General features: G+C 46.4%; 1 protein-coding gene across 2 annotated transcripts in view; it reads left to right on the top strand.

The window, feature by feature from the left end:
* The window catches only part of abcc2 (ATP-binding cassette, sub-family C (CFTR/MRP), member 2), a 76,770-nt gene that overhangs the window by 30,456 nt on the left and 26,735 nt on the right, over positions 1 to 19,579 (top strand). For both annotated transcript variants that reach the window (XM_072557205.1, XM_072557204.1), the window contains 8 exons: positions 523 to 588; positions 6,289 to 6,426; positions 8,437 to 8,583; positions 10,675 to 10,768; positions 12,179 to 12,245; positions 12,775 to 12,901; positions 15,010 to 15,186; positions 16,380 to 16,547. In XM_072557205.1, the coding sequence (XP_072413306.1) occupies positions 523 to 588; positions 6,289 to 6,426; positions 8,437 to 8,583; positions 10,675 to 10,768; positions 12,179 to 12,245; positions 12,775 to 12,901; positions 15,010 to 15,186; positions 16,380 to 16,547 (984 nt within the window). The remainder of the gene's footprint in view (positions 1 to 522; positions 589 to 6,288; positions 6,427 to 8,436; positions 8,584 to 10,674; positions 10,769 to 12,178; positions 12,246 to 12,774; positions 12,902 to 15,009; positions 15,187 to 16,379; positions 16,548 to 19,579) is intronic.

Genomic DNA, 19,579 nt, shown 5'->3' on the forward strand with positions numbered 1-19,579 from the left:
TAAAAGCATAAGAGGCAACTTGATGAAAAGCTTTGTTAATGTTCTTGGAATAGTCTTGACAGGGTGGAAAGAGACAGCACACACTCGATGAGTTGAATGGTTTTTTGTCCTATTCTGGGCTCAAGGAATTGAGTAATCTCCTGCTGTTAGTGATCGTGTAACTGGGTTGAGTTATTGTGGTATCAGTTGAGTGGGCAATACTGTCCTGACCATTAGAATAATCAGTTCTTCTTCATGTCAGGTGTTCAGTATCCACTTGCTCAGGGTCACTTGGTCACTTACTCAGGTGGGTGGGACAGGTTTGGAAGAGAGCATCAAAGCAGCTTGGACCAATATGATAGAATGACCAGCTTTGGTAGATTCAAGACTTCATATCCGAATAAAAAAACAGTGAAAACAAGAGCAAAACAAAAATCATTTTAAATCACTCCTATTGATCATTGCAATATTTAAGTTGGACAAATCTTTGAAAACAATGACAATTTGCAAAACAAATGTTAACCTGATCTTTTACTCCAACAGATGAGCAACATGAAACATAAGGACCAAAGGATGAAGTTAATGAATGAAATTCTGAATGGAATAAAGGTAATTTCCATATGTGGCTGCAGGAAACCCTGAGTGAAACAGTGAGAATGAACAGCCACGGGAGTTGGTAACTGGAAGCATGAAGATCTGGGGCATTTATTCCAATGAAACACTGACTGCCTGATGCATGTGCCTCTCAGAGATACTCAGCATTAACACCAATAATTAATCTGTTTGATTCTTTCCTTCGTCGAGAGTGTGGTGCTAGAAAAGCACAGCTGGTCAGGCAGCATCCAAGGAGCAGGAGACTTGACGTTTCAGGCATAAGCCCTTCATCAGGAATTATTTCCAGCACCACACTCCCGACTCTGATCTCCAACATCAGCAGTCCTCGCTTTCTCCTAGTTGATTATTTCCTTGTAAACATTCAGGCATCGATCATTTGAGTTTGCAGGGGTAAATAAGTTGGGCTTAACTTTGACAAGGAGATGTTGAGGTGATCGAATGGAAGACTTTGCAGCAAGGAAGAGTGTGAATTTGTCTAGCACCTTTCACAACCTCAGGCTACCTCAGAAGTGCTCTTTGATGAAGTAGTCATTGTCACAGGGAACACGTTCGTTAATTTAGACGCAGCAAGGTCCCACAATCCAAAATGTGGTAATCAGCGGGTGATCTGTTTTTTGGGAGGTTGGTTGAGGAGTTAAAAATAAAGTCAGGAGGTCAGGAAACCCCTTCCCCTGCTCTATCTTGTCTATAGTGGTCATTCAATCTTTTTAATCCACCTGAGAGAGAAGAATGTGTCTCATATTAATGTCTCATCCAAAGGACAGTGCATCCACCACTGTCCTCAGCGTTTCCTCAGTACCACACCGGCATTGTCCATCCAGATATTTATGCCTAGGTCTCTGGCGAGACACCTAAACCCAAGACTGGCTGAGCAACTGCCAACCATTGTGTAAAAACATTCAGCTGTGGTGGGGATGGATTTTATGAGAGACAGGGAAGGGGATGTTTGATGAGTTGTGAGTGGTTGTCATCATCGTCCCTCTGAAACTGACTGCAAGTTCACAATACCAGGCATGGAATTCCTGGAGTTACCTTCTGTCCCTTTGGACTCGGTCACAGGCTGTGTGCACTAATGTCATGAATGCCACCTTCACTCAACCAAGGGCCAATTCATCTTCTTTGAGCCTGCTACTGTTTTGCCCCATTCCTTACCAGGCTGTCCCCTCCCTGTCTTCTAACCCCACAGCCTCGCTGATGTTGTTTCATTTGCTGACAGATTCCTGCTGACACTGGCCTTCAGCATGTACAATGTTCATCTGCAGATCCACTCTGCCTCAGAAAAATAACACATTTTTGCTACCTCGAACAGTCTCCGGCTGATCAGGCAAACGGGATTGGTGTAAAGTCTGATCCTCTGACAGTTCAGCAATGAACATGGTGTTCCATGGTTCTGTGTTTGACTGTGTGTGTCCATTGACTGTTCACTGCTCAGCTCTGTACGATTAGTTAAGCCTGGATTTGGTCACTTAGAGAGAGTCACTAAACTGAAGCAAGTTGCTGTAAGGATGAGAGAACTGATATGTTAAAGTATTCAATACTACAGCTTTATATGTTGAAACAAGTATAATATCTTTTGAGGAAGGTGATGGCCTAGTGGTATTATTGCTAAAATGTTAATCTAGAGACCCAGATAAATGCTCTGGATGCCTTGGGTTCAAATCCTACCATGGTAGAATTTGAATTTGGTAAAAATCTGGAATGAAAAGTCATCTAAGGATGACCACAAATTGATTGTTAGGGAAAAGCCCCATCTGGTTCATTTATGTCCTTTAGGGGAGAAAACTGCCATTTTTATTTGGTCTGGCCCACATGTGACTCTTGATCCATAACAATGTGGTTGACTACGTAGCAATGTAGCTGAAGAGACAGTGGAGGCGTTAGTGGTAATCTTTCAGGAACTACTAGGGCGGCACGGTGGCACAGTGGTTAGCACTGCTGCCTCACAGCGCCAGAGACCCGGGTTCAATTCCCGCCTCAGGCGACCGACTGTGTGGAGTTTGCACGTTCTCCCCGTGTCTGCGTGGGTTTCCTCTGGGTGCTTCGGTTTCCTCCCACACTCCAAAGATGTGCAGGTCAGGTGAATTGGCCATGCTAAATTGCCCGTAGTGTTAGGTAAGGGGTAGATGTAGATGTAGGGGTATGGGTGGGTTACGCTTCGGCGGGGCGGTGTGGACTTGTTGGGCCGAAGGGCCTGTTTCCACACTGTAAGTAATCTAATCTACTAGAATCAGGGAGGGTCCCAGAGGACTGGAAAATTGCTAACATGACACCCCTGTTTAAAAAAGGAGTAAGGCAAAAGATGGAAAATTACAGACCAATTAGCCTCACCTCAGTCATGGGTAAGTTCCTGGAATCCATTGTGAAGGATGAGATTTATTAATATTTGGAAGTGTATGGTAAACCAGGGCAGAGTCAGCATGGGTTGATCAAGGGGAGGTCATGCTGGACAAATCTTCTAGAGTTCTTTGAGGCAATAACAAGCAGACTAGACCAAGGAGAGCCAATGGATGTTATCTATCTGGACTTCAAGAATCCACACTGTAAGTAATCTAATCAATCCCTTTGACAAGGTGCCACACAGGAGCGTACTAAGTTTAGGGTCCATGGTTTCAGAAGCAAGGTGCTAGCATGGATAAAGGCTCGGCCGTCTGGCAGGAAGCAGAGGTTGGGGATAAAAAGGTCCTTCTCAGGATGGCAGCCGGTGACAAGTGGTGTTCTACAAATGTAGTGCTCAGTGTTGGGACAACGTTTCACTTTATACGTTGATGATCTAAATGATGGAATTGAGGGCACTCTGGCTAGGTTTGCAGATGATACAAAGGTAGGTGGAGGGACAAATAATATTGAGGAGGCAGTGAGGCTGCAGAAGGATTTGGACAGGTCGGGGGAGTGGGCAAAGAAGTGGCGGATGGAGTACAATGTGGGAAAGCGTGAGGTCATGGTAGGAAGAGGTCATGGTAGGTCATGGTAGCGTGAGGTCATGTCCACTTTGGTAGGAAGAATAGAGGTGTATGCTATTTTCTAAATGAGTAGAAAATTCAGAAGTCTGAATTGTGAAGATACGTAAGAGTTCTAGTCCAGGATTCTGTCAAGGTAAACTTGCAGGTTGAGTCAGTCGTTAGGAAGGCAAATGCAATGACGGCATTTATTACAACAGGACTTGAAGATAAAAACAAGGATGTACTTCTGAGGTTCTGTAAGGGTCTGGTCAGGGCACATTTTGAATATTGTGTGCAGTTTTGGGCCTCATATCTCAGGAAGGAGGTACTGGCCTTGGAGCATGTTCAGAGGAGATTCACAAGAATGATCCCAGGAATGAACAGCATAACATATCAGAGTGTTTGAGGACTCTGGGGCTATAGTCAATGGAGTTTAAAAGGATGAGGGGGGATCTAATTGAAGCTTACAGAATACTGAATGGCCTAGACAGAGTAGATGTTGGGAACATGCTTCCTTGGGTAGGAGAGACCAGGACTCAACCAGTCTTAGAGTAAAGAGAAGACCTTTTAGAAAAGAGATAAGGAGAAACTTCTTCAGCCAGAGAGTGGGGAATCTGTGGAATTCATTGCCACAGAAGGCTGTGGAGGCCAGGTCATTGAGTATATTTAAGACTCAAAGGGATCAAGGGTTATGGGGAGAAAGTGGGAGAAAGGGGTTGAGAACGCATCAACCATGATTGAATGGTGGAGCAGACTCGATGGGCTGAATGGTCTAATTTCTGCTCCTATGTTTTATTGTCTTATGGACTCTTAACTGCTCTCTGGGCAATTAGGGATGGACAATAAATGCTGATCTAACCAGAGACACCCACATCTTATGAATAAATGAATAAATAAAACAAAACTCTGCATCTCTCCAACACAACAGTGAGTAAATGAGCCCAACCTGAAAATTAGAAGGAAAATACCAGTGAATCGTGTTGCAGATTGCGAATGGCATAAGAGGGACTGTCAGTGTTGGGTGATGTGTCAGCTGGGGATCAGTGGGTAGTATACTTACCTCTGTGTCAGAGGGTTGTGGGTTCAAGTCTCACTCCAGGGCTAGAGTATAATAATCCTAAGCTGTTGCTCCAATGCAGTACTGGGGAACTTGGCAGAACTGTTGGATTGTACTGTTTTTCCGAATCAAACTTTAAACTATCTACAACTTGGGTTGGGCCTGGTCAGTAAAATGCTGCAAAGTGTCATCAATAATGCTATCAAGCAGCACCTGCTCAGTCACCCTCAGTTGGGTTCCACCAGGGCCACTCATCTCCTGACCTCAGTTCAGCCTTGGTTCAACATGGACAAAAGAGCTGAATTCCAGAGGGGAGGTGAGAAAGACAGCCCTTTGATGTCAAGGCCACTTGAGTCGGGACAAACTCTCTGCTGGTCAGACTCATTCCTGGCATGTGGGAAGATGGTTGTGATTGTTGGAGGTCAGTCATTTCAGCTGCAGGACATCTCTGCAGGAGATGGCATTGTCCTTGGCCCAACCATCTTCAGTTGCTTCATCAATGACCTTCCTTCCATCATAAGGGATGGGAATGGGGATGATTACACAATAGTCAGCACCATTTGTGACTCCTTAGATACCAAAGCGAACCACATCCAAATCCAGCATCTTCTGGACCGGCTTGGGCTGAAAAGTGGCAATTAATATCGGGGCTAAACAAATGCCAGACAATGACCAACTTCCAATAAGAGACAAGCTTAACCACTGCCCCTTGACATTCAATGGCATTATCATCACTGAATCTATTGCTATCAACATCCTGTGGGTAGTACCATTTGTTGAAATTGAAACAGTTCAGGTACATAAATATGCTGGCTACAAGAGCAAGTCAGAGGTTAGGAATCCTGCAGTAATGCATCAACGCCTGTCCATCACCGAAAGGGCACAAGTCAGGAGTTGATGGAATACTCCCCATTTGCCCGGATGGATGTAGTTCCAACAACAATCCAGGACAAAGCAGCCCATTTGATTGGCACCATCTCCACAAGCATTCACCCCCTCCACCACCAACACTCAGTAGCAACAGTGTGTACCATTCACAAGGTGTACAGCAGGTATTCACCAAAGATTCTCAGAAAGCACCTTCTAAATCCACGACCACTTCCATCCAGGAGGACAAGGGTAGCAGATACATGGGAACACCACCACCTGCAAGTCCGCCTCTGTGCCGCTCACCATCCTGACTTGGAAATATGTCACTGTTCCTTCACTGTCATTGGCTCAAAATCCTGGAGTTCCCTCCCTAATAGCATTGTGGGTCAATCTACAGCACATGGACATCTACAGCAAGTGGTTCAAAAAGGCAGTTCATCACCAGCTTCTCAAAGATATCTGTGGATGGCCAATAAATGCTGGTCCAGTCAGTGATGCCCATGTACCATGGGTGAATTAAAAAACAGGTGAAAGATTCTTCGGGCACTGGAGAGACTGGGGAAGTTCTCCCTGTTGATATTTATCCCTCAATCAACATTGCAAAAACAGATTATCTCATCATATCTGTTTGTGGGGATGTCCCTGTGTGCAAATTGGCTACTGCATTTCCTATGTTATCATGATGAGAGTACAGTAATGAAACGGTGCTTCTTTGGTTGTCAAGCACTTCGAGAAGTCCAGTGGCTATGAAAAAATCTGTATAAAATGCAAGTTTTTATTCCTTATGTTCATCAGATGTGCTGAAGGTTGTCATTTTTATGTTCAAAGGTGATGAAGTTTTATGCTTGGGAGCCATCGTTTGCAGAACAGATCTTTGGAATAAGGGAGAAAGAGTTGAAGGTGATGAAGAAATCCTTCTATCTATTGGCCGTTGCTATTTTCGTTGTCACATGTACACCCTTCATGGTAAGTGATAACCATTCTATTCAATTTTCTTGATTTGGGGATCTTTTTATCAAACTAGTTTTGTTGTCAAAAATTTCACAGAGTCACATTAATGTATTATGGTCCAGAAGGAGACCATTCAATTCTCTCCCCCCCCCCCCCCCCCACCATGTCTGCAACAGCTCTTCAAATAAGCACCATTACCTACTGCCAATCCCCTGCCTTTTACCCTATGCCCTTGCATATTATTTCTGTCCAAATAATCAGCCAATACCTTCTTGAATGTCTCAACTGAACCTGCCTCCGACACAGTTTCAGGCAGTGCATTCCATACCCTAACTCCTCATTATGTGAGAAAGTTATTCTCACATCACATTTACTGTCAATCTCTGGTGTCACGTTGCTGACCCTTTCACAACTTCTCCCTATCTACTCTGTCCAACCCGCTCAAGATTTTGAAAGCCCTACTCAATCTTCTCTCAGCCTTCTTCACTCCAAGGAGAACACGCGCAACTTCTTTGGTCTAAGCTCGAGGTTCGACATCGCTGGGACCATTCTTGTAAATCACTTTTTGCTCACTTCACTGTATTTACAGCCTTCCTGTAACGTGGCAGCCAGAACTGAACACTGCCCTGCAGCTGAGGTCCAATGTGTTATATAGGTTCTTGGACTCTATGCTCTGATTAGAAAGCCATGGATATGGTATTTATTATTATTATTAATCGTGCTCTCCATCTGGCCTTCCACCTTCAGTAATCTGTGCACACATAGACTCATGTCCCTCTGCCCGTACTCCTGTTAGAATTGCACCCGCTATTTTATGTTGCCTTTCAATATTATTCCCACAAAAGTGCATCACCTCTTGTTATATTTACATAGCACCTTTAATGTAGCATGATCAAAGTTGAGCCGAGGACACAAAAGGATGTTTGAGCAAGTGACCAGTTAGATTTTCAGGATTGTCTTCAAGGAAGACAGAGAGGCAGGATGGATTAGGGAAGGAATTCTGAAGTTCAAGGCCCTGGTAGGTGAAGGCATAGCCACTAACTGGGAAGCACTGAAAATTGAGAATGTTCCAGAGATCGGAATTGTGGGAGCACAGGGATCTGTCAGGATTCCAGGCCAGGAAGAGGTGTGAGAATGAAAGGGAGGTTGAAGACTCACTAGGGCTGGAAGAGGAGACACAATAGGGACTGGGGAGACTCGTTGGGGATCAGGGGACTGAGGAGGAGACTCAGTGGGGATTGGGGGACTGAGGGGGAGACTCACTGGGGTTTGGGGGACTGAGGGGGAGACTCAGTGGGGATTGGGGGACTGAGGGGGAGATTCACTAGGGATCAGGGTGTTGAGGGGGAGACTTACTGGGGATCGGTATGTTGAGGGGGAGACTCACCAGGGATCGGGGTGTTGAGGCAGAGACTCACTAGGGATCGGGGCGTTGAGGGAGAGACTGACTGGGGATCAGGGTGTTGAGGGGGAGACTCACTGGGGATCGGGGTGTTGAGGGGGAGACTCACTGGGGATCGGGGTGTTGAGGGGGAGACTCACTATAGTTTGGGGGACTGAGGGAGAGACTCACCAGGGATTGGGGTGTTGAGGGGCAGACTCACTGGCGATCGGGGAACTGAGGGGGAGACTTACTGGGGATCAGGGGACTGAGGGAGAGACTCACTAGGGATTGGGGTGGGGGGGTTTAGGGAGAGCCTCACTGGGGATCAGGGACCTGAGGGAGAGACTCACTGGGGATTGGGGGACTGAGGGAAAGACTCACTGGGAATTGGGCCGGTGTGGGTTTAAGAAAGAGATTCACCCTGGGGATTGGATCAACTGGGGGGGGGGATGATTCGGGTTTAGAGACCCATTGGGCAGCCCAACTCCAGTTTCTACATCATCAATTCTTCTGGGAAATTGTGGATCATTCAACATTGTTTTGTTTGAAGTTGCATTTTTAAAGAAGGTATCGAAATTGACAAGTGGAGAATTTCTGTCACTCTCAGAGACCCACATGTCCTCTCTCTTGGTGTTGAACAGGTGACTCTAACCAGCTTTGGTGTGTATCTCACTGTGGATCCCAACAACATTCTCGACGCTGAGAAAGCCTTTACCTCCATCTCACTGTTCAACATTCTGCGCTTTCCTCTGATGATGCTGCCCATGGTGATCTCATCAATGGTCCAGGTATGAGCTGGGGCAAACAGAGCAGGCCTTATCCACTGTGGATCTTAGAGAAGGACAGGACATGGGACTTCCTATCTGGTCAATAAACAGAAACAATGGAAATTTAAAGGGAATTGAGGATACAGATGCTCAGAGAGGAAACTGGTTTTGCACAAAGACTGGTTGGGATTTGGAATGCCCTCCTTACTTGAGAAAGGACGTATTGGCACTGGAGGGGGTGCAGAGGAGGTTCACTGGGTTAGACTTATGAGGAGAGATTAAGTAGACTGGGCTTACACTCACTGGAATTCAGAGGAATGAGGGGGAACTCTACAGAAACATATAAAATTATGAAGGGAATAGATAAGATAGAGGCAGGGAGGTTGTTTCCACTGAAACTAGAACTAGGGGGCATAGCCTCAAAACATGGGGGAGCAGATTTAGGACTGAGCTGAGGAGGAACTTCTTCACCCAAAGGGTTGTGAATCGGTGGAATTCCTCGCCCAGCGAAGCAGTTGAGACGACCTTGTTGAATGTTTTAAGGCAATGACAGGTTTATGAGCAATAAAAGAATTGAGGGTTCTGAGGAGAGGGCAGATAAGTGGAGCTGCGTCCATGAACAGATCAGCCATGATCTTATTGAATGGTGGAGCAGGCTCTAGGGGCCAGATGGCCTACTCCCGCTCCCAGTTCTTATGTTCTTAATGAAATTGATGCTCAAACAACTGTTAGCTTTAAATCTCAGACTGTTAGATTCGCATTTGTCAAAGATGTTGAAGGTTTAGATTAGATTACTTACAGTGTGGAAACAGGCCCTTCGGCCCAACAAGTCCACACCGCCCCGCCGAAGCGTAACCCACCCATACCCCTACATATACATCTACCCCTTACCTAACACTACGGGCAATTTAGCATGGCCAATTCACCTGACCTGCACATCTTTGGACTGTGGGAGGAAACCGGAGCACCCGGAGGAAACCCACGCAGACACGGGGAGAACGTGCAAACTCCACACAGTCAGTCGCCTGAGGCGGGAATTGAACCCGGGTCTCTGGCGCTGTGAGGCAGCAGTGCTAACCACTGTGCCACCGTGCCGCCCACAGTTATGAGGTAAAGGCAGCTTAGTGGAGATTGGTCATATGTCCGCCATGATCTCCCTGAATGGTGGAACAGGTGTCAAGTGCTGATGGTCCTCCTCCTGTTTCGATGGTGGCAGAAACTTCTGGCAATGGTTTTGCTCTTGAGGCATTTTTTTCCTTCCTCTGCTCTGTTCTTGTATACCCACCCCTCAGAGGACAGACAATCATGCCTCATCCAAAAGATAACACCTTGGACAGCGTGGCACTGCCTCAGCGCTGAAGTGTCAACCTGGATTCTGGAGGCCTATCTTTTTTAAAATGGGACTTAAACCCATAACTTTCTGGCACAGGGAAGACAGGAAATGGGAGGTGGAGTGGACCATTTGGCAGGATGGCCCTGCCAATCGTAGCTGATCTTTGACCTCAATTCCACTTTCCTACCCAATCCCTTCATAACCACGCAAATCTTTATGAACATACTTAACAACACAGTGGAGAATTCTGCCACCATTTAATAAATGCCTTCTTATTTCTGTCCTAAGTGGCCAATCTCTTATTTTCAGTCTGAGGCCCAATTTTCTATGTTCCCCAGGAGGGAGTCTTACTCACGATACAAAACTGGTTCCTTGACATGGTGAACAGGAGTCTACTCTCTTTTAAAAAGACTTTGAAAGGAGATACTTAAATACTTCTATTCTATAAATTCTACAAGTCACACTCCTAGTCAAAAGCCAAGCAGGTGATAGATATAGGACAGGTGCCAGAGGTAGTTTCTTTACTCAGAGAGTAGTAGGGGTGTGGAATGCATTGCCAGCAACAGTAGTAGTCTCACCAACTTTAAGGGCATTGAAGTGGTCATTGGGTAGGTATATGGATGAAAATGGAATAGTGTTGGTTAGATGGGCTTCAGATTGGCTCCGCAGGTCGGTGAGACATTGCGGGCCGAAGGGCCTGTAGTGCACTGTAATGTTCTATGTTCTATGTACTACATACGCCCCTTGATTACTCGGTTTATTATTTCTTTCACCTGTAGGCCGGGGTTTCCTGCAAAAGGCTGGAAGCATTTCTTGGAAGCGAAAACCTAAACATGTCAGCGATTCAACAGGATCCCAGCTGTGGTGCTTTGGGTAAGGGGAACCGGGCAGCAGTTTAATGATTGCTCAAGGCTATGGTATGTGCTGAATACTAACCTGCACTTTAAGTCAAAAGAGAATTGTCTTCGGTCATGGCTGGAAATATACTGATATACATGAATAACCAGAATTGGAGATACTGGGGAGAATTTATATTTGCAGCTCGCATGATCCTGGAATGTAATGAGTGATGCTGAGGATGGTAAAAGACTTAAGGAGGTTGGAGATAGTGATGAAATTGGAAGGCACAGGGCAGATGAAATTTACGCTCGAGAAAGTCTGAAATGATACATTGTTCTTGGAATAATGAGGGGAAGATGAAATGAACAATTTTAAGAAGGGTGCAAAGGACTGAGGAACCATCAGCACCAAAGGTGTGAGGACGAGTTGAAAAGACTGTTTGAAGATAGCACACAGGGATCCCAGTAGAGGGATCCCAGAGTATAAAAGCAAACATGTTGGAGTAAATCTTAGTTTGAGTAGCATGGGGCCCATACTTTAGGCTTAGGAGAGTAGTTGGTGGGGGGGGGGAGGCGGTGAGAAGATTTACTAACATTGGATCAGACTTGTGGGACTTCAGCTAATGTGGAGAGACTACAGAAGCTGGGAACTATGTTCTTATTAGAGTTAGGAAAAAATTAATCAAGGCATTCAAAATCCTGAAAGGGTTTAATAGAGTAAATAAGGAGAAACTGGTGCTCATGCTGGGAGGGTCAGTACGCAGAGCAACTTAGATTAAAACTGATTGACAAAAGAACTGGGCACAACATGAGCTAAGCGTTTTATTCTTCAATGCATTGTGATCTGGAATGCTCTGCCTGAAAGGGCAATGGAAGATGGTGGAAATAAAGTTTAAATAAATATTAGTAGAAACAAATTGGCAGGGCTATGGGGAAAGAGTGGGGCTTGCGGGAATTAATTACATGGCTCTACTAAAAAGAGACTAAATGTGATGGGCTGATTGGTCTCATTCTGTGCTGCGTTGTTCTATGACTGTGCATATTGGATTCAGTCAGGCAGCACAAATATGGGCGGCACGGTGGCACAGTGGTTAGCACTGCTCCCTCAGAACGCCAGTTCAATTCCCGCCTCAGGCGACTCTCTGTGTGGAGTTTGCATATTCTCCCCGTGTCTGCATGGGTTTCCTCTGGGTGCTCCGGTTTCCTTCCACAATCCAAAAATGTGCAGGTCAGGTGAATTGGCCATGCTAAATTGCCCGTAGTGTTAGGTGAAGGGGTAAATGTAGGAGAATTTGTCTGGGTGGGTTACGCTTCGGCGGGTCGGTGTGGACTTGTTGGGCCGAAGTGCCTGTTTCCACACTGTAAGTAATCTAATCTAAAAACAAATACATTGACATCTATCGCTCCCAAAAAATAATCACTTCCCATTTTGTTCTGTCACCAGATTCTGCAATCACCTTCACAGAAGCCACCTTTTCATGGAATAGAAATGAAACTCCAACCATCAAGAAGTGAGTGATATTTGTAAATATCACTGCTGTTTGTTTCACTGCTGTTATGATGGAAATGTTAAGGCTGGGGAGCTGAGGTTGGGCCTTCCCTCTGTGGCTATTCTTAAATGCTCCCCTGTGCACCAACAATAAAGATAACCAACACCATCTCAGTGTCAGTGCAGTCTGAACCTGATGTTGACACACCCTGACTGTCACAGGTTAGAAGGAGCGGGAATTCATTGGAAAACTCCACCTTTTTTCCAGTGTCTACAACAGCCAGGTGCCAAGGCAGCTGGGCCCTTGGTTCAACATCAGGTCTGAGAAACAGCACCATTGACAATGCAGCACTCTGTCGGTGAGTGTCAATTAGGTCCTGTGCCGAAATATCCAGAATGGGGATTGAATTCACGATCTTCTGAGTGAAAAGCAAGGTAGACCTACCTGAACCAGGGCTAAAACTAAGACCAGAAGTGTGTCCTGTTCCATTTAACCACAATCTGGTCTTGACTGCGTATAAATGTCCACTTTGTGTTTTTATTTCCTGTAGTGTTACACTGAATATCAAACCAGGCAAACTGGTAGCAGTGGTGGGGCCTGTGGGGAGTGGCAAGACCTCTTTGATATCTGCGCTACTTGGAGAAATGGAGAACATCAAAGGATTCATAAATATAAAGGTACCGAGAAACATCAACTACAAAATCCCCGCTTCTCCCAATATCCGTGTTTTACTTTGCGTAAGGGTTGGTTCTTATTCTGAATTTTCTCCAAGTTTCTGTCACTCAGTTTTCCAGCTTCACTAAAAGAACACTGGGAATCTCCACTTCCATCTGCCAGACTTCCCAAAGTTTCCCTCATGGAAAGGGAGCTGTTGGTAGAGTGCACTCCTAAGCTTCTGACTTTGTTGAAAATTCCCTCATGGAATGTGGACATTATTGGCTGGGCCAACGTTTAGTTGCCCTTGAGAAGGTGGGGGTGAGCTGCCTTCTTGAACTGCTACAGTCCATGTGCTGTTTTAGACCCACAATGCCCTTAGGGAGGGAATTCCAGGATTTGACTATTAGGGGGTCTATAATGCAATCCCAATAAGTGGATCATCCCTTTCTTATTTCTCAGTTCCACCCAAATAACTTCCCTGGATGTATTCCCAGGAATATCCTCCCTCAGCACAGCAGTAATGCTATCCCTTATCAAAAATGCCACTCCCTCCTCCTCTCTTGCCTCCCTTTCTATCCTTCCTGTAGCATTTGTATCCTGGAACATTAAGCTGCTAGTCCTGCCCATCCCTCAGCCATGTTTCTGTAAGGAACGACGACATATTTCCAAATCAGAATGGGAGTGGCTTGGAGGGAATTTGAAAGTGATGATGTTCCCATGTATCTGCTGCCCTTGTCCTTCTAGATGGAAGTGGTCGTGAATTTGGAAGATGCTAATAAAGGAGCCTTGGTGAATTGCTGCAGTGCACCTTTAGATGGCACACACTGAAGCTACTGAGTATCGGTGATGGAGGGAGTGAATGTTGAGATGATGGACGGGCTGTTTAATCTTGGATGGTCAAGAGTGTGGTTCTAGAAAAGCACAGCAGGTCAGGCAGCATCCGAAGAGCAGGAGAGTAAGTTCTGCTCCTCGATGCTGCCTGACCTGCTGTGCTTTTCCAGCACCACTCTATCAACTCTGATCTCCAATGTCTGCAGTCCTTACTTTCTCCGTTTAATCTTGGATGGTATTGAGCTTGAAAAGTAGAGGTTTTACAGAAGGGGTTTCACTTTAGTGAACATCAAGTTTAACTCATTGATCCCCTTGTTTCTGGTGATGATCTCTACACCTTTGGCTTCTTTCCTTCCCCTTCCCCTTCGAGTTTGATGGTAATGCTTTCAAGTCTCAAGCCACGTATTTTGCATACAGAATCCATTTCGTTGTGTTGTGGGTTGAGGGGTAAATCTTCCCCAGATCATTGGCTGACTACCCCTACTTCTCTTCCAAAACAGAGGCCACAAAATCTTCTGGGTTCACCCATGAGGGCTGATGAGGACTCATTTTAACATCGCATTGAAAAGGCAGGGTGCCTGGCAGTACAGCACTCTCCCAGCATGCACTGCAAGTACCAGTATCTGCAGCAGGTCATCAACCCACAGCCTTCTGACTTTGAGGGAAAAGACAGCGAGCCAATGGACCACAATAGCTTACAGCAAGTTGTAGATCCTGCTATGTAATGTTGATGGGGTTGAAATGGTCCCATGATTAAGGACTTATTTGAAGGATTCAAAACACAGAGAGGTTAATTCAGGATTCATACACTCATAGAGCTTCAGCACAGAAACAGACCCTTCGGTCCAAATCGTCCATGGCGACCAGCTATCCTAACCTAATCTCGTCCCATTTGCCAGCACTTGGCCCATATCCCTCCAAACCCTTCCTATTCATGTATCCATCCAGATGCCTTTTAAATGCTGTAATTGTACGCACCTCCACCACTTCCTCTGGAGCTCATTCCATACACACACCACCCTCTGTGTGAAAAAGTTGCCCTTTAGGTCCCTCTTAAAGTTTTCCCCTCTCACCTTAAACCTATGCCCTTTAGTTTTGGACTCCCCCACCCCAGGGAAAAGACCTTGACTGTTCACCCTATTCATGCCCCTCACGATAAGGTCACTAGAGAGGAGGGGAACACAAGCTCCTTGTGAGGTGGGGGAGCAGATTTGCTTTCATATATGGAGCCAAGTGATGGTACAAGCAGAGGGACAGAAGGCTTCCCCTTCTCACTTTGTGAATTATGTGCTTTTAGGGTTCATTTGCCTACGTGCCTCAGCAAGCATGGATCCAAAATAATACTCTCCAGGACAATATCTTGTTTGGTCTGGAATGGGAAGAGTCTCGATACCAGAAAGTCCTAGAGGCCTGTGCTCTTCTGCCAGACCTGGAGTTATTACCAGCTGGGGACCAGACAGAGATTGGAGAAAAGGTACAGGAGAAAAATTCAGCAATGATGTTTGAACTGGGCTCCGAGCCAAAGCATTCATTTTTTAAGATGTGACGTTTTCTTCTTGCTCAATTTTATGTTCTTGGTTCTTTCTGGTATTGCTGCCAAGGCCAACACTTGTTGCCTGTCTGTGATTGGCGTGAACTGAGTGGCTCCCTAAGCCATTTCATCAAGAGTCAACCATGTCACTATGGGACGGGGGTCTGGAGTCACTGTGTAGCCGATGGCCTAGTGGTATGATCGCTGGACTGTTAATCCAGTGACCCAGATAACAGTCTGGGGACTCAGGTTAGAATCCCGCCACATCGCATGGTGGAATTTGATTTGGAATTAAGATCTAATAATGACCATGAGTCCATTGTTGGGAAAACCCATCTGGTTCACTAATATTCTTGAGGAAAGGAAACTGCCATCCTTATCTGGTCTGGCCTACATGTGATTCCAAACCCACAGCAATGTGGTTGACTCGTAACTGCTCTCTGAGCAGCTAGGGATGGTCAATAAGTGCTGCCTAGCCAGTGATGCCCTCATCCCATGAATGAATAAAGAAGACCGGTCAAGGATGGCAGATATCCTTCCCTAAAGGACATTAGCGAACCAGATGGGCTTGTACAACAATTGACGATGTTTCATGGACTAGTCCACCAGCTGAAATGATGGGATTTGAACCCAAACACCCAACTAATCAGCCTGGGTCATTCTGATGAGAGACTTGGAAACTGGAAAGGCTTCCATGGCAGTGCTGTCACTACTCCATCGAGGGTCAATTCCACAGAAGGTTAACATCTAACAGAGATTGTCAAGAAAATGGGAGAAGTTGGTGAATTGTTTCCAATAAATCAGGCTCGGAGATTCAAAGTCAATGACAAAAGATTGGGAGAGTTGTTGGGATTTTGCAGGCTCGATAAGAACCAATGGTGTAAAATGATTCCATAGACCGTTTTAGAAAGGACCGGAAGGTGCTAGAGGATTAGGAATTGCTCGGGCTACATACAAAAAGCAGTGAATGGCCAACTCTTTAAATCAAAACAAAATCTATTGAGCTAGATTTTAGTCTGCGATCTGACTTGTCCAGTAGTAAGGTCAGCTGGGATTGTAACACGGTGCTGAAAGATTCTCTGGTTCTGAACGAGAAGGAATTGGTCATTCCTCGATTGAATGATTCTCTTTCCCAGGGTATCAATCTGAGTGGAGGACAGAAGCAGCGGGTTAGCCTTGCGAGGGCAGTGTATAGTGATTCAGATATCATCGTACTGGACGACCCACTCTCTGCTGTGGATGCGCATGTAGGAAAACACATCTTTGAGAAGGTTATTGGTCCAAATGGTCTGCTAAAGAACAAGGTGAGACCGGGTTTCCGGGGAATGTTTTAAATTAAGTTGATAAGCATTTCGATGTTGTGTGATTATCGATATTAATGTACGTTCGTTCTATTTGATCCAGGACAGGGTTAGATTGAGAGTAAAGCTGTGTCTACACTGTCCCAGTCAAACAATCCCAGGACAGGACAGCATGCATTTGGTTGAAGAGTAAAGCACTTTCTACTCTTTTGAAATGAAAGTAAAAATCCCATGACAGTCTTCTCATCAAACACTCCCAGGACAAGTACAGCATGGAGTTAGATAGAGAATAAAGCTCTCTCTACTCTTTTAAACTGAAAGCAAAACTGCCATTGCTCTTTTGAAATGAAAGTAAAGCTGCCTCTACACTATTCCCATCAAACACTCCCACCACAGGAACAGCACCAGGTTAGATACACAGTAATCCAGACATGGGTTTGTTGGAATCAGAAACAGAAAATGCTGGAAAAGCTCAGCAGGTCTAACAACATCTGTGCAGGGAAATTAGAGTTAACGTTTCAGGTTGAGAGACCCTTCCTCAGTTCTGATTAGCTCTGATTTCTCTCCTTAGATGTTGCCAGACTCTGAACTTTTCCAGCAATTTCTGTCTTTGTTTAAGATTTACAGCATTCATAGTTCTTTTGGTTTTTATGAAGGATTTATTAGTTACTGATGTATGGTCTTCTCTTTGACTCAAGTTTCTATGATGGCGCTCATCCCCAATTGCTTCTTTGGTTGGGATTTGCCTATTCAGAGCAGACTGGGCAGTGAAGTCATAGAATCTCTACAGTGTGGAAACAGGCCCTTCGGCCCAACAAGTCCACACTGACCCTCCAAAGAGTCACCCACCCAGACTCATTCCCCAACTACTCCACATTTACCCCAGACTAAGTCACCTAACCCACACAATCCTGGACACTGTGGGTAAATTAGCATGGCCAATTCACCTGACCTGCACATCTTTGGACTGTGGGAGGAAACCAGAGCACCCGGAGGAAACCCACACAGACATGGGGAGAATGTGCGAGCTCCACACATTGTGAGGCAGCAGTGCCAACCACTAAGCCACCATGTTGCCCAATCGGGTCCTGCTATTCTGATTGGCTCGGCCATTTTTCCCATTGTGGCTTTGCTGGCTCTTTGTTTAATGCACCCCATTAATCCTTGTGTCTTTGCTCAGTCATGTAAAGATTGATCCTGTTCCCGTTCAAAAATTATAGTTGAATTCACTTTACTGAATGTAGCTTTTCAACTGTTTGCTATTTTAAACAGAGAACAAACTCAGTGGGTAGTACTTACACATCAGAGCCAGAAGGTGGAAGTCTTGGCTCACTCCATAAAATTGATGACAATTTCTGTTCTCATGCTGCCAGTGCAGTAATAAGGGAGTGCCTCACTGTCAGAAGTTCAGTACTGAGGGAGTGCCTCACTGTCAGAGGGTCAGTACTGAGGGAGTGCCTCACTGTCAGAGGGTCAGTACTGAGGGAGTGCAGCACTGTCAGAGGGTCAGTACTGAGGGAATGCCTCACTGTCAGAGGGTCAGTACTGAGGGAGTGCCTCACTGTCAGAGGGTCAGTACTGAGGGAGTGCAGCACTGTCAGAGGGTCAGTACTGAGGGAGTGCCTCACTGTCAGAGGGTCAGTACTGAGGGAGTGCTGCACTGTCAGAGGGTCAGTACTGAGGGAGTGCCTCACTGTCAGAGGGTCAGTACTGAGGGAGTGCTGCACTGTTAGAGGGTCAGTACTGAGGGAGTGCTGCACTGTCAGAGGGTCAGTACTGAAGTAGTGCTGCACTGTCAGAGGGTGAGTACTGAGGGAGTGCTGCACTGTCAGAGGGTCAGTACTGAGGGAGTGCTGCACTGTCGGAAGGTCAGTACTGAGGGAGTGCTGCACTGTCACAGGGTCAGTACTGAGGGAGTGCCGTACTGTCAGAAGGTCAGTACTGAGGGAGTGCTGCACTGTCAGAAGGTCAGTACTGAGGGAGTGCTGCACTGTCAGAGGGTCAGTACTGAGGGAGTGCTGCACTGTCAGAGGGTCAGTACTGAGGGAGTGCCGCACTGTCAGAAGGTCAGTACTGAGGGAGTGCCGCACTGTCAGAAGGTCAGTACTGAGGGAGTGCCGCACTGTCAGAGGGTCAGTACTGAGGGAGTGCCGCACTGTCAGAGGGTCAGTACTGAGGGAGTGCCGCACTGTCAGAGGGTCAGTACTGAGGGAGTGCCGTACTGTCAGAAGGTCAGTACTGAGGGAGTGCTGCACTGTCAGAGGGTCAGTACTGAGGGAGTGCTCCACTGTCAGAAGGTCAGTGCTGAGGGAGTGCCGCACTGTCAGAGGGTCAGTACTGAGGGAGTGCTCCACTGTCAGAAGGTCAGTACTGAGGGAGTGCTCCACTGTCAGAAGGTCAGTACTGAGGGAGTGCTCCATTGTCAGAGGGTCAGTACTGAGGGAGTGCTCCACTGTCAGAAGGTCAGTACTGAGGGAGTGCCGCACTGTCAGAGGGTCAGTACTGAGGGAGTGCTCCACTGTCAGAGGGTCAGTACTGAGGGAGTGCCGCACTGTCAGAGGGTCAGTACTGAGGGAGTGCTGCACTGTCAGAGGGTCAGTACTGAGGGAGTGCCGCACTGTCAGAAGGTCAGTACTGAGGGAGTGCCGCACTGTCAGAGGGTCAGTACTGAGGGAGTGCCGCACTGTCAGAGGGTCAGTACTGAGGGAGTGCTGCACTGTCAGAGGGTCAGTACTGAGGGAGTGCCGCACTGTCAGAGGGTCAGTACTGAGGGAGTGCCGCACTGTCAGAAGGTCAGTACTGAGGGAGTGCTGCACTGTCCGAGGGTCAGTACTGAGGGAGTGTCACACTATCAGAGGGTCAGTACTGAAGGGAGTGCCGCACTGTCAGAAGGTTAGTACTGAAGGAGTGCTGCACTGTCAGAGGGTCAGTACTGAGGGAGTGCCGCACTGTCACAGGGTCAGTACTGAGGGAGTGCCGCACTGTCAGAGGGTCAGTGCTGAGGGAGTGCCGCACTGTCAGAGGGTCAGTACTGT

The sequence above is a fragment of the Chiloscyllium punctatum genome, chromosome 38 (assembly GCF_047496795.1).
Source record: "Chiloscyllium punctatum isolate Juve2018m chromosome 38, sChiPun1.3, whole genome shotgun sequence".
Taxonomy (NCBI): Eukaryota; Metazoa; Chordata; class Chondrichthyes; order Orectolobiformes; family Hemiscylliidae; genus Chiloscyllium; species Chiloscyllium punctatum.